The 23,443-nt window shown below is 35.3% G+C and overlaps 1 protein-coding gene across 1 annotated transcript in view; it reads right to left on the reverse strand.

Annotated features, from left to right (window-relative positions):
- LOC107530253 (ankyrin repeat domain containing 26) overlaps positions 1-23,443 on the reverse strand; it is a 108,120-nt gene that overhangs the window by 10,687 nt on the left and 73,990 nt on the right. Inside the window, exons 25-32 of the mRNA XM_016203938.2 lie at positions 23,128-23,280; positions 13,987-14,057; positions 13,554-13,647; positions 10,411-10,523; positions 8,503-8,632; positions 3,663-3,953; positions 2,902-3,116; positions 1,470-1,698 (exon numbers count right to left, since the gene is read on the reverse strand). Coding sequence (XP_016059424.2) covers positions 1,470-1,698; positions 2,902-3,116; positions 3,663-3,953; positions 8,503-8,632; positions 10,411-10,523; positions 13,554-13,647; positions 13,987-14,057; positions 23,128-23,280 — 1,296 coding nt within the window. The remainder of the gene's footprint in view (positions 1-1,469; positions 1,699-2,901; positions 3,117-3,662; positions 3,954-8,502; positions 8,633-10,410; positions 10,524-13,553; positions 13,648-13,986; positions 14,058-23,127; positions 23,281-23,443) is intronic.

Raw genomic sequence — 23,443 nt, forward strand, 5'->3', positions numbered from 1 at the left:
TCAGTGGGCTCACAAGCTGGCTCCCCTCAGCTGACCACACCCCCTGCCACGGTGGTGGTGCCCTGAGACCCAGGCGACCCGGATACATAACCAGCACCCACCACTCTGGTCACCCAAGCCACGCTCCCACAACCAAGGCCAAGCCTACCACACCTTGACTCACCACCTCGCCCTCCCCCTCCCCAAGCGTAAGCCCTACAGTTAAGAGAAAACAAAAACTGCGCTATAGCCTGATCTTCTGAAAAACAAAAGAAAGGCCTCAAATTACCAACCTGCTGATTTCTGGAAAGTAAAATGTTACTAAATAAGAAAAGTGTTCATTATTTCAAATGCGCCAGCGGAGGAACAACCCATCAAGCAGCACGGACCACCACGGTAACACTAACAAAGAAAGAAACGGACAGTTCTCCAGAAAGAACTGCAAAATAACAGAACTGTGATATAGATGAGAGAGAAATCAAAATAGCAGTCATGAAGAAACTCAATGAGATACAAGAAAACTCAAAAGGCAGTTCAGTGAGCTCAGAAATAAAATTAACAGAAGAAGTACTTTACCAAAGAGATGAAAACTATAAAAAGAACCAAACAAATTCTGGAGATAAAGAAATCAACAAATGAGATTAAGAATGGATATATTAATAACACTGATACACAATGAAAACTAGTTGCTATTTCAAGACTCCCTATCATTGCCATCTTAGTCATCAGTCATTCAAGTGCTGGCAAGATATAGACATAAGTAAATTTCATTTTAAAAATTCAAATTTAAAAAATACATTAAAAAATTAAAAATTCAGATATTTCCTTAATTTAACTATTTAGAAAATGTACAACTGCTCAGCAACACATTTTATAAAAATTGAAATAGAAATACTGTAAGTAAAATAGCAATTAAGAATGTTCTCTCAGGTAAGAAGATGACAAAAATTTTCACTTAAAAACAGAAATTAATCCTTTTAGTGTTACAAGTTTATGTAATTCATAAAAAGATTTATCTCAGTTTTATTTAAATAACTAACACATATATGGTTAAGTGTCTGGATGTCAATCATTCACTTACGCTTAGGGGTGAAAAAATCGGGGTGCAGCAAAACTTTAAAATTGTTATGAACCATCACCAAACTAAAATCCATTAGAAAGTAAGCCAGAGCATCTCCAAGCACTAATCATTAGGCAATAATATTTAATTTCTAAAATAAAACTTTACTGTAGCTTTTCAAGAAATTTAAAATGTGTCAGGTTAGTTATGTTTATTGAATAGAGTTAATGATAGGTATCTCTTGAAAATGAAAGATCCATGGACTTAAAAAAGATTGTAAAATTTCTGTCTCCCTTCTATGTTAGCACAAATAATTAAGACTTTTACTTAGTGTGCATTAGTCAATTAAACAACTCAGAATTTCACCAAATTAAACACAAGAATTATGCAAAAAATCTGAAACCCAAGGGAAAAAGATAATATAACTAACCTTGATCAAGTAAGTCTCCATGCTGTTGTTTGAAATATGTGGCCTTGAGGTAGGAATGACCAAGTTTTCTCTTGGAGTCAAGTTTCTGTTGGGTACAAAACTATTATTCACATTTCCAACACAAGGTGTCTCCAGCACTGGCCTCATAGTAAGAGTGCTCAGTAAAGAGCTGTTCTGTTGTTTCTGCAGGAGGAGTTCAGCGCTGACCTCTGCTAGCCTCTCGTTAGTCCTGTGAAGATTGTAAACAACAAATGCTTAGTATTTTAATTTTCCCTAAGTGACCTGAACTTTTTTAAGTTGCCATAGTAGTAAATGGAATTTCTCATTAAATAGCATTTTAATACTGAAAACATGTCAGAGCAGATCTATTATATACAAGCAGAGGTTCTCAATTGTTTAAAGGAGTGCATATGTTTCTAGGGGGTAGGGGTTCCTAACTAACAAGTAATTCAAAGTAGGGAGGGGAGGGAAATGGCTAACAGTGTTGTAGACGGCTTATCAGGTAATGCTTGCTGCCTTCTGGAAGGGCTGTGCTTACAAGATTCTGGAGGATGCCCTTGGACATATTTAGTGAGCCGCTTTAGAGATTTAAAAATCCCTCAAAGACATTGTCAAGCATTTGCTTTCACTACCCTTGTACAATACGCTCATTACCTCGGAGATTTTAACCATTTGGCACCAGGCATACTTTAGAGCAACAGCCTCTAAGGGAGAATAAGACAGCCTGGCTGGTCCTCCAAAGGAATGAAAACAGCTCCAGAGGCAGTCAGTTTACACATTGTTACCAAGGCACTGGAGGTGGGATCTGCCCTTTCTGTCTTCCACCCCCCCTCAGGCAGACCTCATTATTTTTAGCCACATTGTCAAGTACATTGCCCTTCACCCCTATGTTAATGTTTCCCTATTTAATTAATATGTATGTCTCTATGCAGAGTAGAAAAACTGTAAAGGATAGTTTTCCCAAGGCACCTTCTAGTGATAATAACAAAGATCACAATCAAGAAAGTAAATTTACCAAGTGCCAGAATCTGCCCAGTACTTTACCCTTTGGGTTTAAGTTATTATCTTCCAAAAAAGAATTAAACTCATTAATGTTTCTAGTTAGGGGAATTCTGACAATTTTATAATAATATTGCTGTCTAAATTATAAAGCTTCCAAAACACTTAAAGACTGGTAGATCAGGTTAATTACATGAAAATATTAAGGGGGAAAAATCATAAAGGCACATAAAACCAAAAATGGGAGAGATATAAATTGTCCTGGACAAATATTTGAAAGATAAGTTCACTTACTAACATCATTTTCCAGAATTATACTATATAGTTAGCTTCTACTTCCTATGATTCTCATGAACCTATTTGATAAAAATTATGCTTTAGAAACTAATTAATGAGGTAAATTTATTTTCTCTGATTCTATATTTTGACTTACTTGTTTAGTTTATTTGCCAATATCTTTCTACATTCTGTTTCTTCTAGGTAGAGTTGCTTATATTTTTCTAAATTTATTTCTTTAGAGTCTTGAGAAGTTTTCATTTTGGAGAGTTCAGATTGCAGATCTTTAATTCTGAGTTCCAACTGACTTCTTATTGAAGTATTATGATTCTCTCTTAACTGCTCTAGATTTTCTTGAGACGCTGCTTGTGTCTAAAGCAATTAGAAGGATACATTTTTAAAATAAGTATAATCTGAACATTATAGTGTATTTGTTTCCTTTAGTTTTGAGTCGATTAAGGGAGCAATTTTTATATGAAAAAAAAGCTGAAGTTTAAAATATTTATTATCAGTGTTAACAAATCAAATCTAAATTATAAAAATAAAGTAAAATCTTTTATTATTTCTCATGCATTCTGATAATTCAAATAATAGAATAAATGTAAAATTTTAAAAATTGAAAAAAATAACTTAATGGTATAATTTTTAAATCACAATTTTTTCTTTTCTTCCTAATAGTCTTGTTTTACATCTACTGGTCTTAAAAGTAAAATGATCCTCTAGTAAAAATCATTCTGAAAGATCAATTTAGTGATAATGAAGGAAACTGAAATATTGAAAGGAGAAACAAATTCCACTTTCCTTCCAGAAATCTACAAACTGCTACTAAGGGAAGTAGGGGAAACACATACAATGTATATAAACAAACTGTAATTTGCAGTGAAATGAATTAAAGCACATTAAAATAGACAAAGTAACCTGTAAAAATAGATTGACTTCTTTTAATTTTTCTACTATATCCTGTCTTGCTCTTTCTTCAATCTTCCGTTTATACTGTTCTACTTCACTGTATTCTACCATATTCATTTCCATAAGTCTATTGAGGTTTACTACTTCTTGTTTCCACTTCTTTTTTTCATTCTCTAGTTTTTCACATTTCTTTTGTATTGCTTTCATAGAGAATAACTCCTGTTGAAGAAATTTATTTTTTTCATCCAGATGTATACATTTTGAAGATGCGGTTTCCAGCTTTGCTGTAAGATCATCATTCTGCATGAATAAAATAATATAGTTTGGTTAAGAAGGTGTAGACTGAGAATAGTCTAACTCAACATCAGTATCAAATTTTGAAATAAATTCAGTTGCAATAAAATGTTATCTGACTGTGGTAGCATCTTAGAATGTAGAATTTTGAATTACTCATAATCAAGACCAAAGTTAAAATGACCAGGAGTCACAAAAATATATTTACCGTCTCTATCTTTGCCACACAACATCTGCATTTGATTTTATGCTTTTTTTTCTATGACTGTTTCATGTCTTGCCTCCACAAAATGACTGTAAGTCACCTCTTAGTAGAAAGTCTTTTACCTCTTCCCAATAGTAATGCTCCATAATTTTTTAAAGAACTTTTAGGGATATCATATTGAGGTATTTAGACCTGAGTCAATAAATGCCTCTCCAAATAAGACTTTCAAAATAAGACTCTAATTAATGAATCTTACAAATATTGATTCAAATGTCATAACCTTTTACTGAATTACAAATGTTTGACGCAAATTTGAATTGTATTCCAAAAAAAAAAAAAAAAGGTTCCTAGGGTTAAAGAGAAATCACATCTTCCACTGTAAAAGTTTAGTGAGATGAGCAATACAGTTTTTAGAACAACAACAAAAAGGAGTGCTATGTTGAAATTCTTTGTTATTTTCCACAAAATAAGAGAACACACTAAACAACAACACCAAAGACTTGCTGGAAATTCAGTCCTACTGACTTGGGGAAAACTACTTTCTTCAGATATAACGATTATTTGGTAAGACAAAGTGAGTGATGTGGAGTTTTTCAAACATGTCTACAAATTCTTTGGCACTTCTCCATGAAATAGGTTCTGGCCTTAGTAAGTAACTGGTTTCTAGTGACTAGGATATGGTGGACCTGCTGTGTGACTTCTATGTCTGGTGATACAGCTCCCATCTGACTCAGAGTGTCTCTCTAGGGAAGCTCACTCTGAGAACCCAGCCACCATGTTGTGAAGAATGAAGCAGCCCAGGACACATAGTCAGTCCTCGTATAGGTGGCCAGTTGAGACTGCCCCAGCTACCGTCCCAGCCAAAAGCCCACTGCAACTGACAAACAGGTGAACGAACAAGCCTTTAGATGATTCCAGTTCCCAGCTTCAAGTCATCCCAGCTGATGGCAGGTGGAAGAGAAATGAGTTGGCCTTACAAAGTATGGCCTAATTGCAGATTTGTGAACAAAGTAAATATACTGCTTTGGAGGTGGTTTATTAAGCAGCAATAAATAACTGGTGGAGATACTGATATTAAAAATACAATGCTGACACTAACAAAGAAAAAAAATACACATACGTGTGAGAGTGTCTTTGAACAGGAGGTAGGTGGAACCCAAAATAATGTAGAGAAGTATGAGAGTGAAAATCAAAAGGGCCTCCAAGAGATGGTGAATGGAGCCCTGATGGCCCCTGAAGAGGCTGACAGCAAGGGCTTCTAGGCAAGTGAACAACATGGCACTGAAACGAGGATGACGGGATTCTCACTATGAAGCAGTGGGAGTAAAATCAAAGCGAAAGATAACCTAAAGAAAGACTATTATTAAATATAAAAGAAACAGGGCTTACCAGTTTCAAATATCCATTTACCTCTTTATAGCTTCTCCCACATGTCCAATGGTCAAATAATTCTAAAATAAATAAAGGCTTCTGGGATAACACTGAATCCTGGAAAACATGGTCTAAGGATGAAGCCAACCATAAAACCCTCCTCAGAAAGATTGACATGGTGCTTCAAATTCCTTTAAAGATTTTCAGAATGTAAGAATTTTAAAGGCATTGTCCTACAACACCTCCAGGAAGCCTAAATTGAAGAGCTTATCTGAAAACACTTTGTGAGGGTGGCTTTTTTAATGGCATGAACCCCAATAAAATTCACAGAAAACTCAAAGTTTCTAATAGAATTGCAGTAACAAAAACCCTGTTTGCTAGCTTGGACTAAAGGAGACCAAGACAGTACACCATAAAGAGAGACCTGTGGGTCTTAGATGTTCTACAGCAGGGGTGGCGCCCTCAAAATGATTTGGTCTGGACCTGCCAAGGCAACCGCAGGTGGGACTCGAAATTCAATAAATCTAGGAGTTTTTTTCATAGTTAATTTTTGAGTTGATAATTTTGTATGGCCTGGGAAAGACGTTATAACTATCCAAAAGGCCTCTGGCAGAAAAAAGGTTCCCACACTTATCTACAGGGAGGAAGCAGGCTGAGAGAAGAGCTGCAAGGACGGGCCATTTCTTATGAAAAGGACAGAACAAAGAGCTCAGAGGGAACAGCCATGGCCACAGAGAAGCATTCCATGGTTAGGGCTAAGTGTTCCTTTCCTCAGTGAGGAAATAGAGAACATTATGAAATCATTTTAAATCTCAGGAGTAAAACAACTGTAGTGTACTTTGGCACTATTTAAATACTATTCCTCTTCTACCTTACATCAAGCTTATTTATATTGGAGGTAAGAACACCTCATCTTTATGTTATACCACAATGTTTCTCCATAACACACAAATTGGCTTTAAAATTTTGAGATTTCAAATTGAGAGATTTCCAAAGAGAAAAGGTGACAGTCCAGATTTTAATCTTCTCCTCCTTAGGCAGTGAAATCTATTGATGAGTCTATGAATTAGGAGTTAAACATAATGAAATAAATGCCTAAGTCAGCAGATCCTGTTAGCAGGATTTAATGGAAATGAAGTGGGAGGTGCTGGTTTAGAGACTAAAGATTTGAATGGAGAATAAAGGGAATGGGCGTTATCTTTCTAAGCCTACTTTCCCCTCCTGTCACAGAGTCAGCAAAACATAAGCTGGCCACAGGCTTTATCAAGAAGCAAAAAATCTCCACAAAAGGAGAGTTAAAAACATTCCACTACACTGACTTTTTATTATTACATAAAACAATTGGTAATTTGTAAGATGACTGGGAAAGAGTTCTCATAAAATTTGATATCGTACTGGCATAAGGATAGACTTATAGATCAAGGAATTAGAAGAGAGAATCCAAAAATTAACCCTCACATTATGACCAAGTGCTTTTTGACAAGGGTGCCAAACAATGAAGTCAGACATGAATAATCTTTTCAATAAATTGTACTGGGACAACTGGATATCCACATGCAAAAGAGTAAAATTAGACCTCTACCTCACACCATACATAAAAGCTAACTCAAAATGTAAAAGCTAAAACTACAGAACTCTTAGAAGAAACACAGGTATGTATCTTCATGACTGGATTTGGATATTTTTCTTAGATGTGAAACCAAAGGACAAAAATATATTAACTGGACTTCAAAATTAAAAACTTCTGTGCTTTAAAGGACACCATCAAGAAAGTGAAAAGGTGATCTACTGAATTGAAGAAATATCTGAAAATCCTTTATCTAATAAAGGATTTGTATCTAGGATTTATAAAGAACTCATACAATTCAATAATAAAAAGAAAATCCAATTAAAAATAGGCAAAGGAATTAAAAAGGCAGTTCTTGAAAGAAGATACACAAATGGATAATAAGCACATGAAAAAATGGTCAACATCATTAGCCATTAGAAATTGCAAATCAAAATGACAATAAGGTGCCACTTCACACCCACGAGGATGGCTACAATCAAAAGGCAGGTAATGATAAGTGATGACAAGAATGTGAAGAAATTGGCACCCTCATACACTGAGTATGAAAATGTAAAATGGTGCAGCCACTTTGAAAAACAGTCTGGCTGTTCTTTAAAAGGTTAAAGATATGATCCAGCAATTCCATTTATAAGTATATTCCCAAGAGAATGAAAACATATGTTCACATAAAAACTTGGACATGAATGTTCATATCAGCATTATTAACAATGCCAAAAAGTGGAAACACACAGGTCCATCAAATGATGAACAGATTGAAAAATGTGGTCGCTCCATACAATGAAATGTTGTTCATCAATAAACAGACATAAAGGCTGATAATACATGCTACAAAACAGATGTACCTTGAAAACATTATGCTAAATAAAAAAAGGCAGTCACAAAGGATCACATCTTGTGTGATTCCACTGATATGAAATGGGCAGAATAGACAAATCTAGAGAGGCTGAAAGTACAGTAGTGGTTCCCTAGGGCAAGGAAGAGTGGGGAAGTGGACACCAGCACAGAGTGGTTGCTAAAGGTCACAGGGTTACTTTTTAGGATGATGAAAATGTTCTAAAATTCATCTGCATAACTCTTTGAATATAGAAAAAGCCACTGAATTGCACAGTTTAAATGAGTGAACTGCATAGTATGTTCATTATATCTCAATAAAGCTGTTACCAAAAAAAATTTTTTACTTGGTGCTGGTGCTTGGAGACCTGTAATGGTATGCTTCTTGCCAGGGCTCAAGGCACAGGAGAATTAACAGTATGCCCTTTTTATAGAAAAGTGATAAAGAAAAAAGATGTCTTTTTCACTGATATCAAGTCTATAAAATTAACAGAAAAATATTTCATTCCTCAAAGCACTGAATGATATCTATTTCTCAAACAGGTAATTTTTGGGTCCCAGAATTGATTAAAAATTACCTTATGTTTTAACATATCAATCTGAATATCCATTTCAACTTGATTCGGTTTTAAATCTCCAGGGAAACTAAGCTCTCCATTTTCATATTCATTTAACTTCCTTTTTGTATTTTTTAAGAGTTTCTTAAATCTGCAGAAATGTACGAAATTAGTAAGTCAAATTCTTTAAGAGTAAATATTTAATAATTATTTAAACAGATACTATGTTCTATCATATAAAATAAATAAATTTATAAATTATAATTCTTTCCTTTGTTACAATCTAATATCATTTGAAAGTATACTATCTAAATTATAATCTTATGTAAGATAAAAAAATTCATGACATATATGATACAGAGTTAATATTGTAACTATATAGAGTTCTTATAAGTTATTATTAATATTCATTTTAGTATGCTAAGTAAAACATTAACCTATTATTAAACAGCAACTAGAAACAAGAGATCACTATCTGAGGTGAAGAGAAAAAGCATAATTATATATGAATGTTTGAAAAGACACAAAAGTATCTTTTGGTACCTACTGACAACAATCTACAAAAAGAAAAGGAAAGTACCAGTAAAAAACATCAAGGAGATCATTTGAAATAGAAAGAGAAGCAGGAAAGAAAAATCTTTGAAGTCTGAGTTGAAGGGAAATTCAGAAAGGGGCAGGGCTTTAGAAGAAAGGAAATCAGAAATAATGTGTAACAGTCTCTTCAAGACTGTTTTAAAACGATCTTAAGAAAATGAAAGGGATACAAAACAATGTAGAGAAAAACAGTTAAATGAGAGGAAAACAATTATGAGAATCAGAGGACAAACTTAAGTACTCAGGGAATAAACAGAAAGGAAGCCATGTGGGGGCTTCCCAGACATTGGGAAAGATGCCATTATTATTATTATTATTATTATTATTATTATTATTATTATTATTATTATTATTTTAATCCTCACCTGAGGATGTTTTTATTGATTTTTAGAGAGAGAGGAAGGGAGAGCAAGAGAAACATCGATTTGAGAGAGAAACATCAATTAGTTGTCTTCCGTACACACCATGACTGGGGATTGAACCCCCATTTGGGGATCAAACCCCCAACCTAGGTATGTACACTGGCCAGGAATCTAACCTGCAACCTTTTGGTGCATGGGACAATGGTCCTACCAAATGAGCCACCTGGCCAGGGCTTATTTTTTATATGAGTGGTAAAAACATGATTATGCATTCTTTATGTCCTACATACATTTTTGTACGTGTGATATATTTTATCACTAAGAAAGGAGAAAGAAACATAAGCCAAATCAAGATAATTTTTGATGTTGTTAAACAACAACACTGATAGGTTTTTAGATATTAAACTATTTGAATGCTGAAGGGAAGCACACTACTAAAAGAAGGAAAGATCACCAGAGAGAGTAAACATACTGTGCAGAATTAAAAATTTAAGTAGACATGAAAAATGCAGTTGACAGGAGAATATACAAAAGGCATCTTCATTACTGTTTTAGGAATCATTAAAGAGTAAGTATAATATTTTGGCACTCAAAACAGTTTCAAGTTGTGTTGTGAGTTTCTTAGGTAAATTTTTAAGCAGGACAATTTGTTTTTTTAAAAAAAAAATATATCTTTATTGATTTCAGAAAGAGGAAAGGAGAGGGAGAGAGAGACAGACAGAAACATCAATGATGAGAGAGTCATTGGGGATCGAGCCCGCAGTCCGGGCATGTGCCCTGACCGGAAATTGAACCTCGATCTCCTGGATCCTAGGTCGATGCTCAACTGCTGAGCCACGCCCGGCCGGGCAACAATTTGTTTAATTATAAAAATTACAGATAGGAAATAAATTTGTATTTTGGTTTTAATAAAGTAAAACGACAGTTGAATCTTAGTTAATGGTAGAAGTGTTCTGAAATATTAAAATCTTACCTGGTAATTTCTTTTTCTAATTCATCATTTTTCTTCATTTCCTGATCCAAGCTATATTCCAGAGATTGTTTTAACTCAGTACATTTCTTTAACTGTTCCTTTTCATCCTGAGACTTGGAAAAACAATTTTTAAAGAAAATTATTTTTTAAAATCTAGAGACTTACTCTTCTTTCTTAGAAATACAATTTCTCACAAGTTCATGAATAATATGTGTAGGCAGGTCTATAAATGTAGTTTATAAACCGGATGCCAATAAGGATAGATTTAAAAAATAATGACTTCTTACAGCAGCTTAAATTGACTTTACATTTTCATCACTTTTTTCCCCTGGAATTTAAATTGCCAAAATTTGTAAAAACAGAGGTTTTTACATATAAAATGCTAAGTGTTAAAATTTTTGAAAAAGAGTGGCTATGTTGACATTTTAATTTCTAAAGATGACCTAGAAACATTTTCATCAATAGTTCAAGATACTCCAGGTTCTATTAAATCACATCTTACTAAAATAATCTTTGAAAAATCCCCATGTAGTCCCCATTATAATCTGACTTTAGGATGAGATAAAGACTCTCATTCTCTGTAAGCACTGTTCCATAGGTTTCAATCTCTCCTTTTCTATTAAACACTTTTCTCTTTAAATAAAGTTGGTCTTCTCTATATTTTACAAAAGCTAACTTTCATTTTGTTCTTGTAGCTTTTTCTATCATCCTGTTCACCCCTTCCATTAAAATCCAACATTCTATAATGCAAGGTGTCATCCACGTATTCATATTTTCACAACTTATTCTCTTCTTTTACCTAAGAATCTGACTTTCAATCCTATAATTGCACTAAAAAAATTTCGAGGGTCATCTTTTTACTTAGTCCTTTACTTTTGCCTTACTTCTCAGTAGCACTGATAACAATGACCACACACACCCTCCTTCTGCTGCTCTAACCCCAGTGTGTTTCTAAACAGTGACTCTGATGTATAGTTCTTGAATCTATTCTTTTTAAAAATTCTTGCAGAGTTCCTTAAAGCTCAATACTTCAAACCAGATTCTCTAATCAACATCTCCAGCCTTGACCCCTTTATTGATTGAGGTCATCTGTATTTTTCTTTCTCCCTTCTAGTTCCTCGAAGATATCCTCAACCACACACTCATAAACCATGATGTGGTATGGATCACCTTTGTAGACAGATAATCCTGTACATTTTAGGTTGATCCTTATTGGTGTTACTTTGAGTGTAGTGTTATTTTCTGATCCTGGGGGCACCTTCACCTTAGGATGTTGACCGGAATACTGTGTCTTATTTTTTTCTTGTAATGCAAATGTTTTTCACAAGCATCATATCATCAATTATCTCCCTTTAAATTTTTTTTTCTCCCTATTCCTTAGAGACCTGACCTATGGTAGTCTTCTGAAGTTCTTTTCACATGCATACAAAACTATATAGTTCAAAGGCTTGAGAAAGCTAGAGCTATCTTCTTCTTGCCAGTTCAGACGCTTCACCTCAACACTGTGTTGATCAAATATCTTAACCCAGGTAGTCTCTGGCCTGGGGGTTCATGAGATGAGAACCTTCCAGAGAAGCTAGGTCTATTGATTAAATTGGTTTAAATTTGTCTCATTAAATTTTTGATTCACAAGGTAGACCATATGGTGACTAATAATTCTGTGTCATAAACCTAATTCATTTCTATAGAAATCTACAAAAAAAACCCTCATTAGTTTTGTATAAGCTTAATCAATTTTGTGGATTCTCACAAATTTTTCAATTTTTGATACCTTAATATATTTCTGTGTGAAACTGTTAAGGTGACAACTCTTGGCACTCTTATTCACAGAAGACTCCTTATCAACATACCATTTCACTTGTAGAAAGGTATGCTAATACAATAGGACTTATTCATATAAAGTCTAGAAAAAATAATTTTCAATGTTTCTTCAGCCACAAGAAGAACCAGGTATACCTGTTTAAGGAAACTGTAAGAACCTAGATATTGTGACTGAAAGAAACTAGTTGGCAGATGCATCTACCTCACTGCTCCAACTTAGGGTTCACAGTGCAATCTTCTGACCTGAAATTACAGGCAGCCTCTCCTACAGAGGAGAATATGAATGGCAGGAGAATCCTGTTCTGCTTGGTAAATAGTTACGTAGTTTTCACCATTCATCAATAAATTGAAGTTCTGGATTACACACCTGTCTTTTCTGAGATTGGATTATTAAATCTTTGAAAGACTGATTAACACAAGTGAATGGAAAATAAATACAGTGGTACCTAGGTTTTCAAATGTAATCTGTTCCAGAAGACCATTCGAGCTCTGAAATGTTCGAAAACTGAGGGATCAAGAGTGGGCAGCTAGGCCTCAGGATCTTGCACTCAGGGGACGCTGTATGGCATATTCAACTTCCAAGGCGCGTTAGAAAACCAAAGCATTTACTTCTGGTTTACGGCGTTTGTAAACCGAAATGTTCGTCAACAGAGACATTCGAAAACCGAGGCATCACTGTAATCTGTTAACTTGCAATGCTAAGAGCACTATGTTGCTATGTAAGGCCCTGATTGAGCAGCCTTTTCTACTTTTTCACTGGCGTCTCTTTTCCTTTTTAAAATTCAGCAAAGGGAAAAAATACACTCCTTTCAAAAAAACACTTACATAATGACTAGTATTCATTCTTGATGAAGAGAACAAATTAAAACATTAAAAGTAATTCATTCTAAAATCTCACTGAAGAGTTTTAGATTACAAGAGAAATTCAGAATTCTAGATTAAATCATTACTTGAATTTCTGTACTCAAACAAATATTTGTATTCCAATGTCTATAGCAGCATTATTAACAATACCCAAAAGCTGGAAAAAAACAAATGTTGGACAAATGAATGGATAAAGAAAATGTGATATGTATCAAATATTGCTTTTAGACCATCATAATATTTTTTATTAAAATCGTAGTATAAAAACCATTAATTTTATGAATTCAGTAAGCTTACTCTATAAAGAGGAATTACATTACTAGCAGCAAGTAGTACCATATGAATACAAAAAATACTTTTATCAGTGAGACTTTCATATTGTCCAAAATATCTTACACACCACTATTAGAGAAATAACAATTCCTTTTCAGTATGTGGAAATTAAGAGACTGACTTACCGAATTTTTTCCCAACAGGTCTGTCTGAAGCTGTTCAATTTTGTGAGCTTGCTTTTTGACTGTAACTTTTAACTTGGCATTTTCAATTTCAAGCCTAAAATGTATATTTCACAATAATTATTCTCACACATAGATTTAAAAAGTACCAAATAATTTCTCAACAAACATCTGAAGGTGCAATAACATAAAATCTTAAAATTTGAAAAGTAAATGATTTGGCAATTGTGCCATATTTTTCTAGTTGTATTTTGCGGATAATGTGCAAAATTTAGAGGCAGTGTATACAAATTACGCATTTCAGAATAGCTCAAAGCTGAAATAGTTATCCAGCTTCACACTGATGTGTTTATCATAACTGATCTAATTCTCATAATACACTGCTCATCTATTTTATAAATACTCATGTTATCTTCTGTGCTGCTTTAAATTGTACTTTTGCATGTGATCTTGCGTCTCCTCAGCACATCTTACGGCGGCTGTACATCGATCCTGTGCTTCTTGCAACTAAAATAAAGAAAAAAACACACTTTTAACGACTGATAGTCTAGTATAAATCTACCTGTTTTTGTAACTAAAATTTTATTGCAACACAGCTACATTCTTTCATCTGCATTTTTTTAATGGCTACTTTGTGCTAAACAGCAGAGCTGAGTTGTGACAACAGAGACCTCATGGCCCATAAATCCTGAAATATTTACTACTTGGCCCTGTCCAGAAAAGTTCACCAACCTCTTTTCTAGTACTGAAAAGAAAACATTATTTAGGTATTTAAATTATATTGTATTAGATAAATATACAAATTTATAAACTGGTCAAATGGGGTAAAATAGAAAATCACCTTATGATAAACATTTATATATTTGCATTCTAAGCACCACATCAGCTATAATTTTAAATATTCACAAATGTGAATGACCATGGCTATTCCAGTGACTATGAGAGTTAATATGCTGCTTTTGGTGACAACCAGATGTTTCATGGAATAGCTTGAGAGGCAGTACCTACATAGGAGCCAGAATGCCTGGGTTTGAATCCCAAGTCCACCAGTTATTAGCTGTGTGAACTTGAACAAATTAAAGTTTCTTCATCTGTAAAATGGAGATAATAATGGCATCTACCTCACCAGGATGTTGGGAACATTAAATTAGGGAATATACATAAAGTACTTAGAAGAGTTTGTGGCCGAGGGTACTCTCTAAGCATTTGTAGTTAGCATTATTATTGTTACTGTATTTTATGTTCTAATAAAATTTTATACTTTAGGCACATGGCATGCTAATGGAAATGGTTTCTTATATAAGTTACACTGAAATAATTTTTCATACCATTGACATCAGCAGCAAATGAGGAGCTGGAGGCCCAGAATATATCCCCAGTAATTCAAAAAGCTTTCGCCAATTCCACTAGCCAACAATACTTTTCTGCTTATAAGAATTCATAACTTACTTCCTCTCTGTACTACTCAGTGGGCAATAATCATGAGCTACAATGCACATAACACCTCCTAGACTGAGTACATGACTTATATGACCTGACAGGCAGGGTAAAGCAGCCACCATGGAGATAATGGACTAGTTCTCAAATTCATTCATTCCCAGCAACTCTTTATGTTGGGTTGCTTTGGATGGGCTGCTTTAGGAAGTACTCTGATGAGTAGATTAAGGTGATGGGGTATGGCATATCAAAAAAACTCCTCCAGAACTTTACTGTTGCTAAAGTGCTATAAATCTGTAAATCCCAGTTCTGGCTGCATAGTTAAGGAAGGCTGATTTAGATTTTTTCTCTCCTTACAGTGAGGGTAAAAAAGATGAGCTTCTGATTAAACAGTTCTCTATTATATTTATATCTAATTGCTTAAAATATATTGAAAATAAAAGATTAAACATATTAGTGTCTCCAAGAAGAAAGAATTGATGTAGTATAAAATATTTAATTTTATCCTAACAATAGTTAACATAAAATATTTTCAAGTTATACAAGGATAGGTACCATCATATCAAATAATGTATCTCACAGGCAAATTCATACTTTGAAAGACAAGATCATCTCTCATGAAAAGAATTAAAACAATGTAAAATTAAGGGACAGATGTTCTGGACAGATGAGATGACAAGTGCTGAAAACAATGAGGTCAATGAGAGTTAGTTAGAAAACACTACATGGAAAAGGAGAGATTGGGAGCCAGGTCCAAAGAGATGTTGGATCAGGCAAGAGGAACAGAGACTGAAAAGACAGCAAGAACAGCATGAGTAGTAAAGCCCGAGAAATGTTAAAATCAGCCATCTCAGATATGCATCGGCAACTAGCAGATATGCAAGATGGCAGCAGATTGAGTAGAAGCTACACTGAAACTCTCCCAGACCAAACTGGAATTAGAACTAAAATACAGAAAAACCACCGTGAACAATCAACTGCAACTGAAGATTAGCTAGGGAACACCCTCATAACCAAGGAGGAAAAGTGGAGATCTCATAGAGACTGGTAGGAAGTGAGGAGGTGTGAGAGGGCAGGCCCACAGGCAGCAGCTGAAGGTCTGGAGGGATATCTCAGCTGTGGGGGGTTCCCACTGAGAACTCTGGGGTCTAAACCCCATGCTGGGCTCCCCAGATCAGAGAATCAGAACTGAGAAAGGTGTCCACATAACATATGGCTATGAGAAGCAGCAGGGATTCTGTCTGACAGGAAGAGATGGCTGGAAATGCAGGCACCCTCTTAAATGGCCAATGCACAAAGTTTCATGTGCAACCACTCACCTTGGGTTCCAGTACAGGGAGGGCAGAGTGGACTGGAGCTGTGTGAGGAGAATCCAGGGGGGCTGACTAGCGGAACAGATCTTGGAGGGCACCTATCAGGACCCCAGTGCTGAGTCATTCCACCATACGGCAGAAGACATCTTCCTTAGGCAAACATTTACCTTGCAAGCAGCTTTTGCCTGGGGGGGGGGAGGAACAATTGCCCAACCCTGCTGGAAAACCTCTGGCCCCACCCTGTGGAGTATCTATAGCCTGAGGTTCATCAAGAGACTGAATAACGGCCTCTGGGGCTATGAGTCTTTGCTTGATTTTCTTCTGGATCCAGGGCTTGGAAAAGCAGACTTTGGTCCACATCTTGATCCTGTCCAAACACACCCAGCGCCAACAGAGGAAACCAGAAGCTGTGGAGCATGGAAAACTCCAAACAGGGTACTCAAGGCCAGTAACAAACACTGCCTAACATTGGCCTGCACCAGAAACCATCCAAAAGACTGTGAGTCCTAGCTGATCTATCTAAAAAATAGAAACAAAGCCAAAAAACCAGACAAAATAGGTAGAAAAAAAAGCCTAAAATGAAAGAACAAAAGAATTCTCCAAGGAAGAGCTAAATTAAATGGAGATAAGCAATCTACCAGATATACAGTTCAGAATATTGATCATAAAGATGGTCAACAGCATGAAAAAAATTATAGAAAATATTAGGAAATTAAGAATGACATAGTAGAAATAACAAAAACATTGAAAGGCATGAATAGCAGATTAGCAGAAGGTGAGGATTAGATCAGCAAATTAGAAGACAGGGTAGAAAAAAATCACTTGATCAAAGATCCAAAAAGAAAAAAGAATTAAAAAACAGGACAGTTTATGGGAGCTGTGAGACAACATGAAATGTAACAATATTCACATCAAAGGGCTGCCAGAAGAGGTAGAAAGTAAGCAAGGGTTAGAGAACCTGTTTGAAGAAATAATGGCAGAAAACATCCTTAATATGGTGAAGGAAAAAGTCACACAAGTTTAGGAGGCACAGAAAGTCCCAAGGAAGAAGAATCCAAAGACAACCATGCCCAGGAACATCAAAATTAAAATTGCCAAATATTCAAGACAAAGAGAGAATACTAAAGGCAGCAAGAGAAAAGCAATCTGTTACCTACAAAGGAGCACCCATAAGGCTGTCAGCTGATGTCTCATCAGAAACTCTACAGGCCAGAACAGAATGGCATGAAGTATTCAAGGTAATGCAAAACAAGGATCTGAGACCAAAAATACTATATCCAGCAAGATTATCATTCCAAATAGGTGGTGAAATAAAGAGCTGTACAGACAGAAAAAGGCTAAAGGAATTTATCACCACCAAACCAGAATTGCAAGAAATGTGAAAGGGATTGCTGTAATAAGTAGTTGAAATAGAGAGAGAAACATAGGCATAAAGAATTAAGATGGGAATAGATTAATACTTTTCAATAATAACCTAAAATATAAATGGATTAAATGTTCCAAAAAAATGACAGAGGGTAGGTGAGTGAATAAGAAAACAAGACCCAAATATATGCTGTCTACAAGAGACCCACCTCAGAACAAAAGACTCACACAGGATGAGAGTGAAGGGATGAAAAAAAATTTTGCATGCAAGTGGAAATGAAAAAAAAATAAGAGCTGGGGTAGCAATACGCATGTCTGATGAAACAGACTTCAAAATGATTACCATAATGAGAGACAAGAAAATTTATTACATAACACTAAAATGATTGATCCAACAAGAGGATATAACCCTGATAAATACATATGCGCCCAATATAGGAGCACCTAAATTTACGAAAAAAGCTTCTGGACAACCTTAAGGGAGAGATGGACAGCAATACAGACATAGTAGGGGACTTTAACACCTCACTGACTTCACAGGATAGGTCTTCCAGACAAAAAATCAACAAGGAAACAGTGACCCTAAATGACACACTAGATCAAATGGATTTAACTGACATTTACAGAACATTCCACCCCAAATCTGCAGAATATACATTCTTCTCACATGCACACAGGACATTCTCAAAGATAGACCACATGTAAGGACACAAAACAAGTCTCTAAAAGTTCAAGAAGACTGAAATCATATCAAGCATCTTCTTGGACCACAATGACATGGAATTAGAAATCAACTACAATAAAAACACTCAAAAACATTCAAACACATAGAGGCTAAAGAGCATGTTATTAAACAAAATGCATTACTAACGAGATCAAGGAAGAAATCACAAACTTTGTGGAAACAAATGAAAATGAACACACAACTACTCTAAATCTATGGGACACAATGAAAGCAATCCTGAATGGGAAGTTCAAAGCACTACAGGCCTATCTCAAAAAACAATAAAAACTTCTAATAAACTATCTAACCCTACAAGTTAAAGACTTAGAAAGAGAACAACCAGAAAAGCCCAGAGTAAATAGAAGGAAGGAAATAATAAAGATCAGAGCAGAAATAAATGACATAGAATCTAAAAAAACAATACAAAAGTTCAATGAAACCAAGATCTGGTTCTCTGAAAAGATAAACAAGGCTGATGAACCTTTAGCCAGGCTCATCAAGAAACAGAGAGAGGACACAAATAAACAAAATCAGAAATGAGAGAGGGAAAGTGACAACTCATCCAAAAGAAATACAAAGGATTGTAAGAAAATACTATGAACAACTATACGCCACCAAGCTTGACAACCTGGATGAAATGGACAAATTCCTAGAAAAATACAATCTTCCAACACTCAATCAGGAAGAGTCAGAAAACTTGAATAGGCCAATAACTGCTGATGAAGTTGAAGCAGTAATTAAAAAACTCACAGCAAACAAAATCCCTGGTCTGGATGGCTTCACGGGAGTTTTACAAAACATTCAAAGAAGAACTAACAACTATCCTCCTCAAACTATTCCAAAAAATCAAAGAGGAAGGAACACTTCCAAGATCTTTTTAAAAGGCCAGCATTAGTCTAATTCCAAAACCAGATAAAGACACTACAAAGAAAGAGAATTACAGGCCAATATCCCTGATGAATATAGATGCTAAAATCCTCAACAAAATATTAGCAAATCGGACTCAGTAATACATTAAAAAGATCATATATCATGACCAAGTGGGACTTATTCCAGAGATGCAAGGCTTGTACAATATTTGCAAATCGATAAACATGATTCATCACATAAACAAATTGAAAGAAAAAAAATCACATGATTATATCAATAAATGCAGAAAAAGCATTTGACAAAATCCAACATCCATTTTTGATAAAAACTCTGAGGAAAGTGCGAACAGAGGGATCATACCTCAACATAATAAAGGTCATATATGACAACCTACAGCCAACATCATACTCAATGTGCAAAAACTACAACCATTTCCCCTAAGAAACAGGAACAAGACAGGGGTGTCCATTTTCACCACTCTTATTCAACATAGTACTGGAAATCTTAGCCACAGTGATCAGACAAGAAAACATAAAAGGCATCCAAATTAGAAAGGAGGAAGTAAAAGTGTAATTATTTGCAGATGACATATTTTACACAGAAAATCCTAGAGACTCCACCTAAAAACTACTAGATTTAGTAAATGAATTCTGCAAGGTTGCAGGATACAAAATTAACACCCAGAAATCAATGGCATTTTTATACACCAATAATGAACTCTTGGAAACTGAACAAATAATCCTGTTTACCGCTGCAACCAAAAAATTAAGAGACTTAGGCCCGGCCGGGCGTGGTTCAGTGGTTAAGCATCGACCTAGGATCCAGGTGATCAGGGTTCGATTCCCGGTCAGGGCACATGCCCGGGTTGCGGGCTTGATCAATGACTCTCTCATCATTGATGTTTCTATCTCTCTCTCTCCCTCTCCTTTCCTCTCTGAAATCAATAAAGATATATTTAAAAAAAAAAAAGAGAGACTTAGGAATAAACTTAACCACGGAGATAAAAGACCTGTACTCCAAAAATTCCAGGGCATTGCAAAAAGGAGGAAGATATAAACAAGTGGAAGACTATACCGTGTTTATGGATTGGAAAAATCAACATCATTAAAATGTCCACACTACCCAAAACAATCTATAAATTCAATGCAATCTCTATTAAAATACCAACAGCATATTTCACAGATCTAAAACAAGCACTTCAAAAATTTATATAGAACCAAAAAAGACCCGAAATAGCCATAGCAATCTTGATAAAGAACAAAGTTGGAGGCATCACAGTACCAGATATCAAGTTATACTGCAAAGCCACTGTAATCAAAACAGCCTGGTTCTGGCACAAGAACAGACATATAGATCAGTGGAACAGAACAGAGAGCCCAGAAACTGACCCAAGCCATTATGCTCAATTAATATTTGACAAAGGAGGCAAAAACATACAATGAAGTAAAGGCAGTCTTTCAATAAATGGTGTTGGGAAAATTGGACAGGTACATGCAAAAAAATGAAACTAGACCACCAACTTATACCATACACAAAAATAACCTCAAAATGGATAAAAGACTTAAATGTTAGAATCAAAACCATAAAAATTCTAGCAGAAAACGTAGGCAGCAAAACCTCAGACATCTCTTGTAGCAATATATTTGCTGATACATTTCCCAGGGCAAGAGAAACAAAGGAGAAAATAAACAAATGGGACTACATCAAAATAAAAAGCTTCTGCATAGCAAAAGAAACCATCAACAAAACGAAAAGGGAGCCAGCCCACTGTATGGGAAAACATTTGCCAATGACACATCAGATAAAGGGTTAATATCCAAAATATATAAGGAACTCATACAACTTAACAAATGGAAGACAAACAATCCAATTAAAAAATGGTGAAAGGACCTACATAGATACTTCTCCAAAGCGGGAATACAAATGGCCAAGAGACATGAAAAAATGCTCAGAGAGATGCAAAATAAAATGACAATCAGATATCATCTCACACCTGTCAGAATGGCTGCCATCAACAAATCAACAACTGACAAGTGCTGGCGAGGATGTGGAGAAAAGGGATCCCTAGTACACTGTTGGTGGGAATGCAGACTGGTGTAGCCGGTATGGAAAACAATATGGAGTTTCCTCAAAAAATTAAATATGGGACTGCCATTTGACCCAGTGATTTCACTTCTTGTATTATTTCCTAAGAAACCTGAAACACCAATCAGAAAGGAGTTATGCACCCCTATGTTCATAGCAGCGCTATTTACATAGCTAAGATATGAAAACAGCCCAAGTGACCATCAGTAGATGACTGGATAAAAAGACTGTGGTACATTTATACCATGGAATACTATGCAGCTGTAAAAAAGAAGGATCTCTCACCCTTTGGGACAGCATGGATGGAGCTGGAGAGGATTATGCTAAGCAAAATAAGCGAGTCAGAGAAAGACAAGTATCACATGATCTCACTCATATGTGGAATATAATGAACAAAATCAACTGATGAACAAAACAGATCCTGAGACATAAAAGTATGGAACAGACTGAGGAATCTCAAAGGGAAGTCGGGGTTGAGGGCTTGGGTGGGGAGAGATTAAAAAAAGGACTTATGCATAAATGCATAACCAATGGGCACAGACAATAGTATGGGGATGGGGTGGATAGAAGGTGGAGGGGATCTATTGGGGGGAAAAAAGGGACCATCCGTAATACTTCCAACAATAAAGATAAATTAAAAATAAATAAATAAAATGTGGCTTTAAGTGAAAGAAGTCAATCACAAAGGACTGCAATTTGTGTGACTGCATATACATGAAATATCCAGAATAGGCAAATGAATAGAGACAGAAAGTATACTGGTTGTAGCCTGGTGCAGGGCAAAATGAGAAGCTGGTAGTGACAGCTAAGAGATTTGGAGTTTGTTTTTGGAGTGATAAAAATATTCCATAATTGATTGAGGTGACAGGTGCACAACTCTCTGAATATGTTAAACAATATTGTACAATTTAAATAGACAAATTACATGATATGTGAATTATAGCAATACAGTTGTTTTTTAAATCCAAAGGTGTATCTAAATTTAATTTTCTTAATTGTTTGTTGGGGATGTACATACTACAGTGATTTGAGTATTTCCATGCTTTCATAATATTTCTTTTTTTAATTATGTTTTTATTGATTTCAGAGAGAGAGGAAGGGAGAGGGGGAGAGAGAGAAACATCAATGATGAGAGTGAGTCACTGATCAGCTGCCTCCTGCACGCCCCCTACTGGGGATTGAGCCTGAAACCTAGGAATGTGCCCTGACCGGGAATGGAACAGTGACCTCCTGGTTCATAGGTCGATGCTCAAAGACTGAGTCATGCCTGCCGGGCACTTTCATCGTATCTCTAAGTGAGAAAAAATGAAGGATATGTCTACTTCAACCCGTTTGTATAATGACCTTCCCGTACAAGTTACTCTGAAATCTACAAAATAAATACAGATTCTATATCCATTCACCAAAGTGAAGATAAGAAATAAAACAATTTTCTGGAACATTCCATTAAGCATTACCCTCTGATTTTATCTGGCTGCCTCTATCATGATAATGGAGATATCACTAAAAATATTGTTTAGTAGGAAAAAAAGTCTCTTGACTTCTGTGAAGAATGATACATAATTCTCACTTTTCCTAAGGGCAAATATTACAAGAAAAAACATAAAATATGAATGGCAGACTAAAAGCCAGGGTTTAAAATATAAGTGATTAAGATAATAAAATTATAATAAAATAATTACAATAAAAATATAGAAGCTGCCCATGAAAATTAGTTCCCTAAAACACTTTGTTATTTAACCAGCTATAGATGAATTGATGAGACGTGAAATTTCATACATACCTGACTTCTGCTTTGATCTAATTTCTTCTTTAATTCCTGTTTCTCATCTTCTAAATCCATACGATAACGTGATGTAACCTCCAGTGAAGCCTCTGACATAGATTGTTTTTTTAGGGTATCAGCCAGCTCTTGTTGAAGTTGTCTCACAAATGCCTGGCAAGATATTTCTGTTACTGATTTAATAAATCACATTATTAAATTATATCAATAATATATAACTTCACATACAGGATGGGGCAAAAGAAGGTTTATAGTTGCGAGTATGTGAAACACAGAGCTTATTCTTGTATTGTTATTTATTAATCATTGTATTATT

The sequence above is a fragment of the Miniopterus natalensis genome, chromosome 1, assembly GCF_054644295.1.
Source record: "Miniopterus natalensis isolate mMinNat1 chromosome 1, mMinNat1.hap1, whole genome shotgun sequence".
NCBI lineage: Eukaryota > Metazoa > Chordata > Mammalia > Chiroptera > Miniopteridae > Miniopterus > Miniopterus natalensis.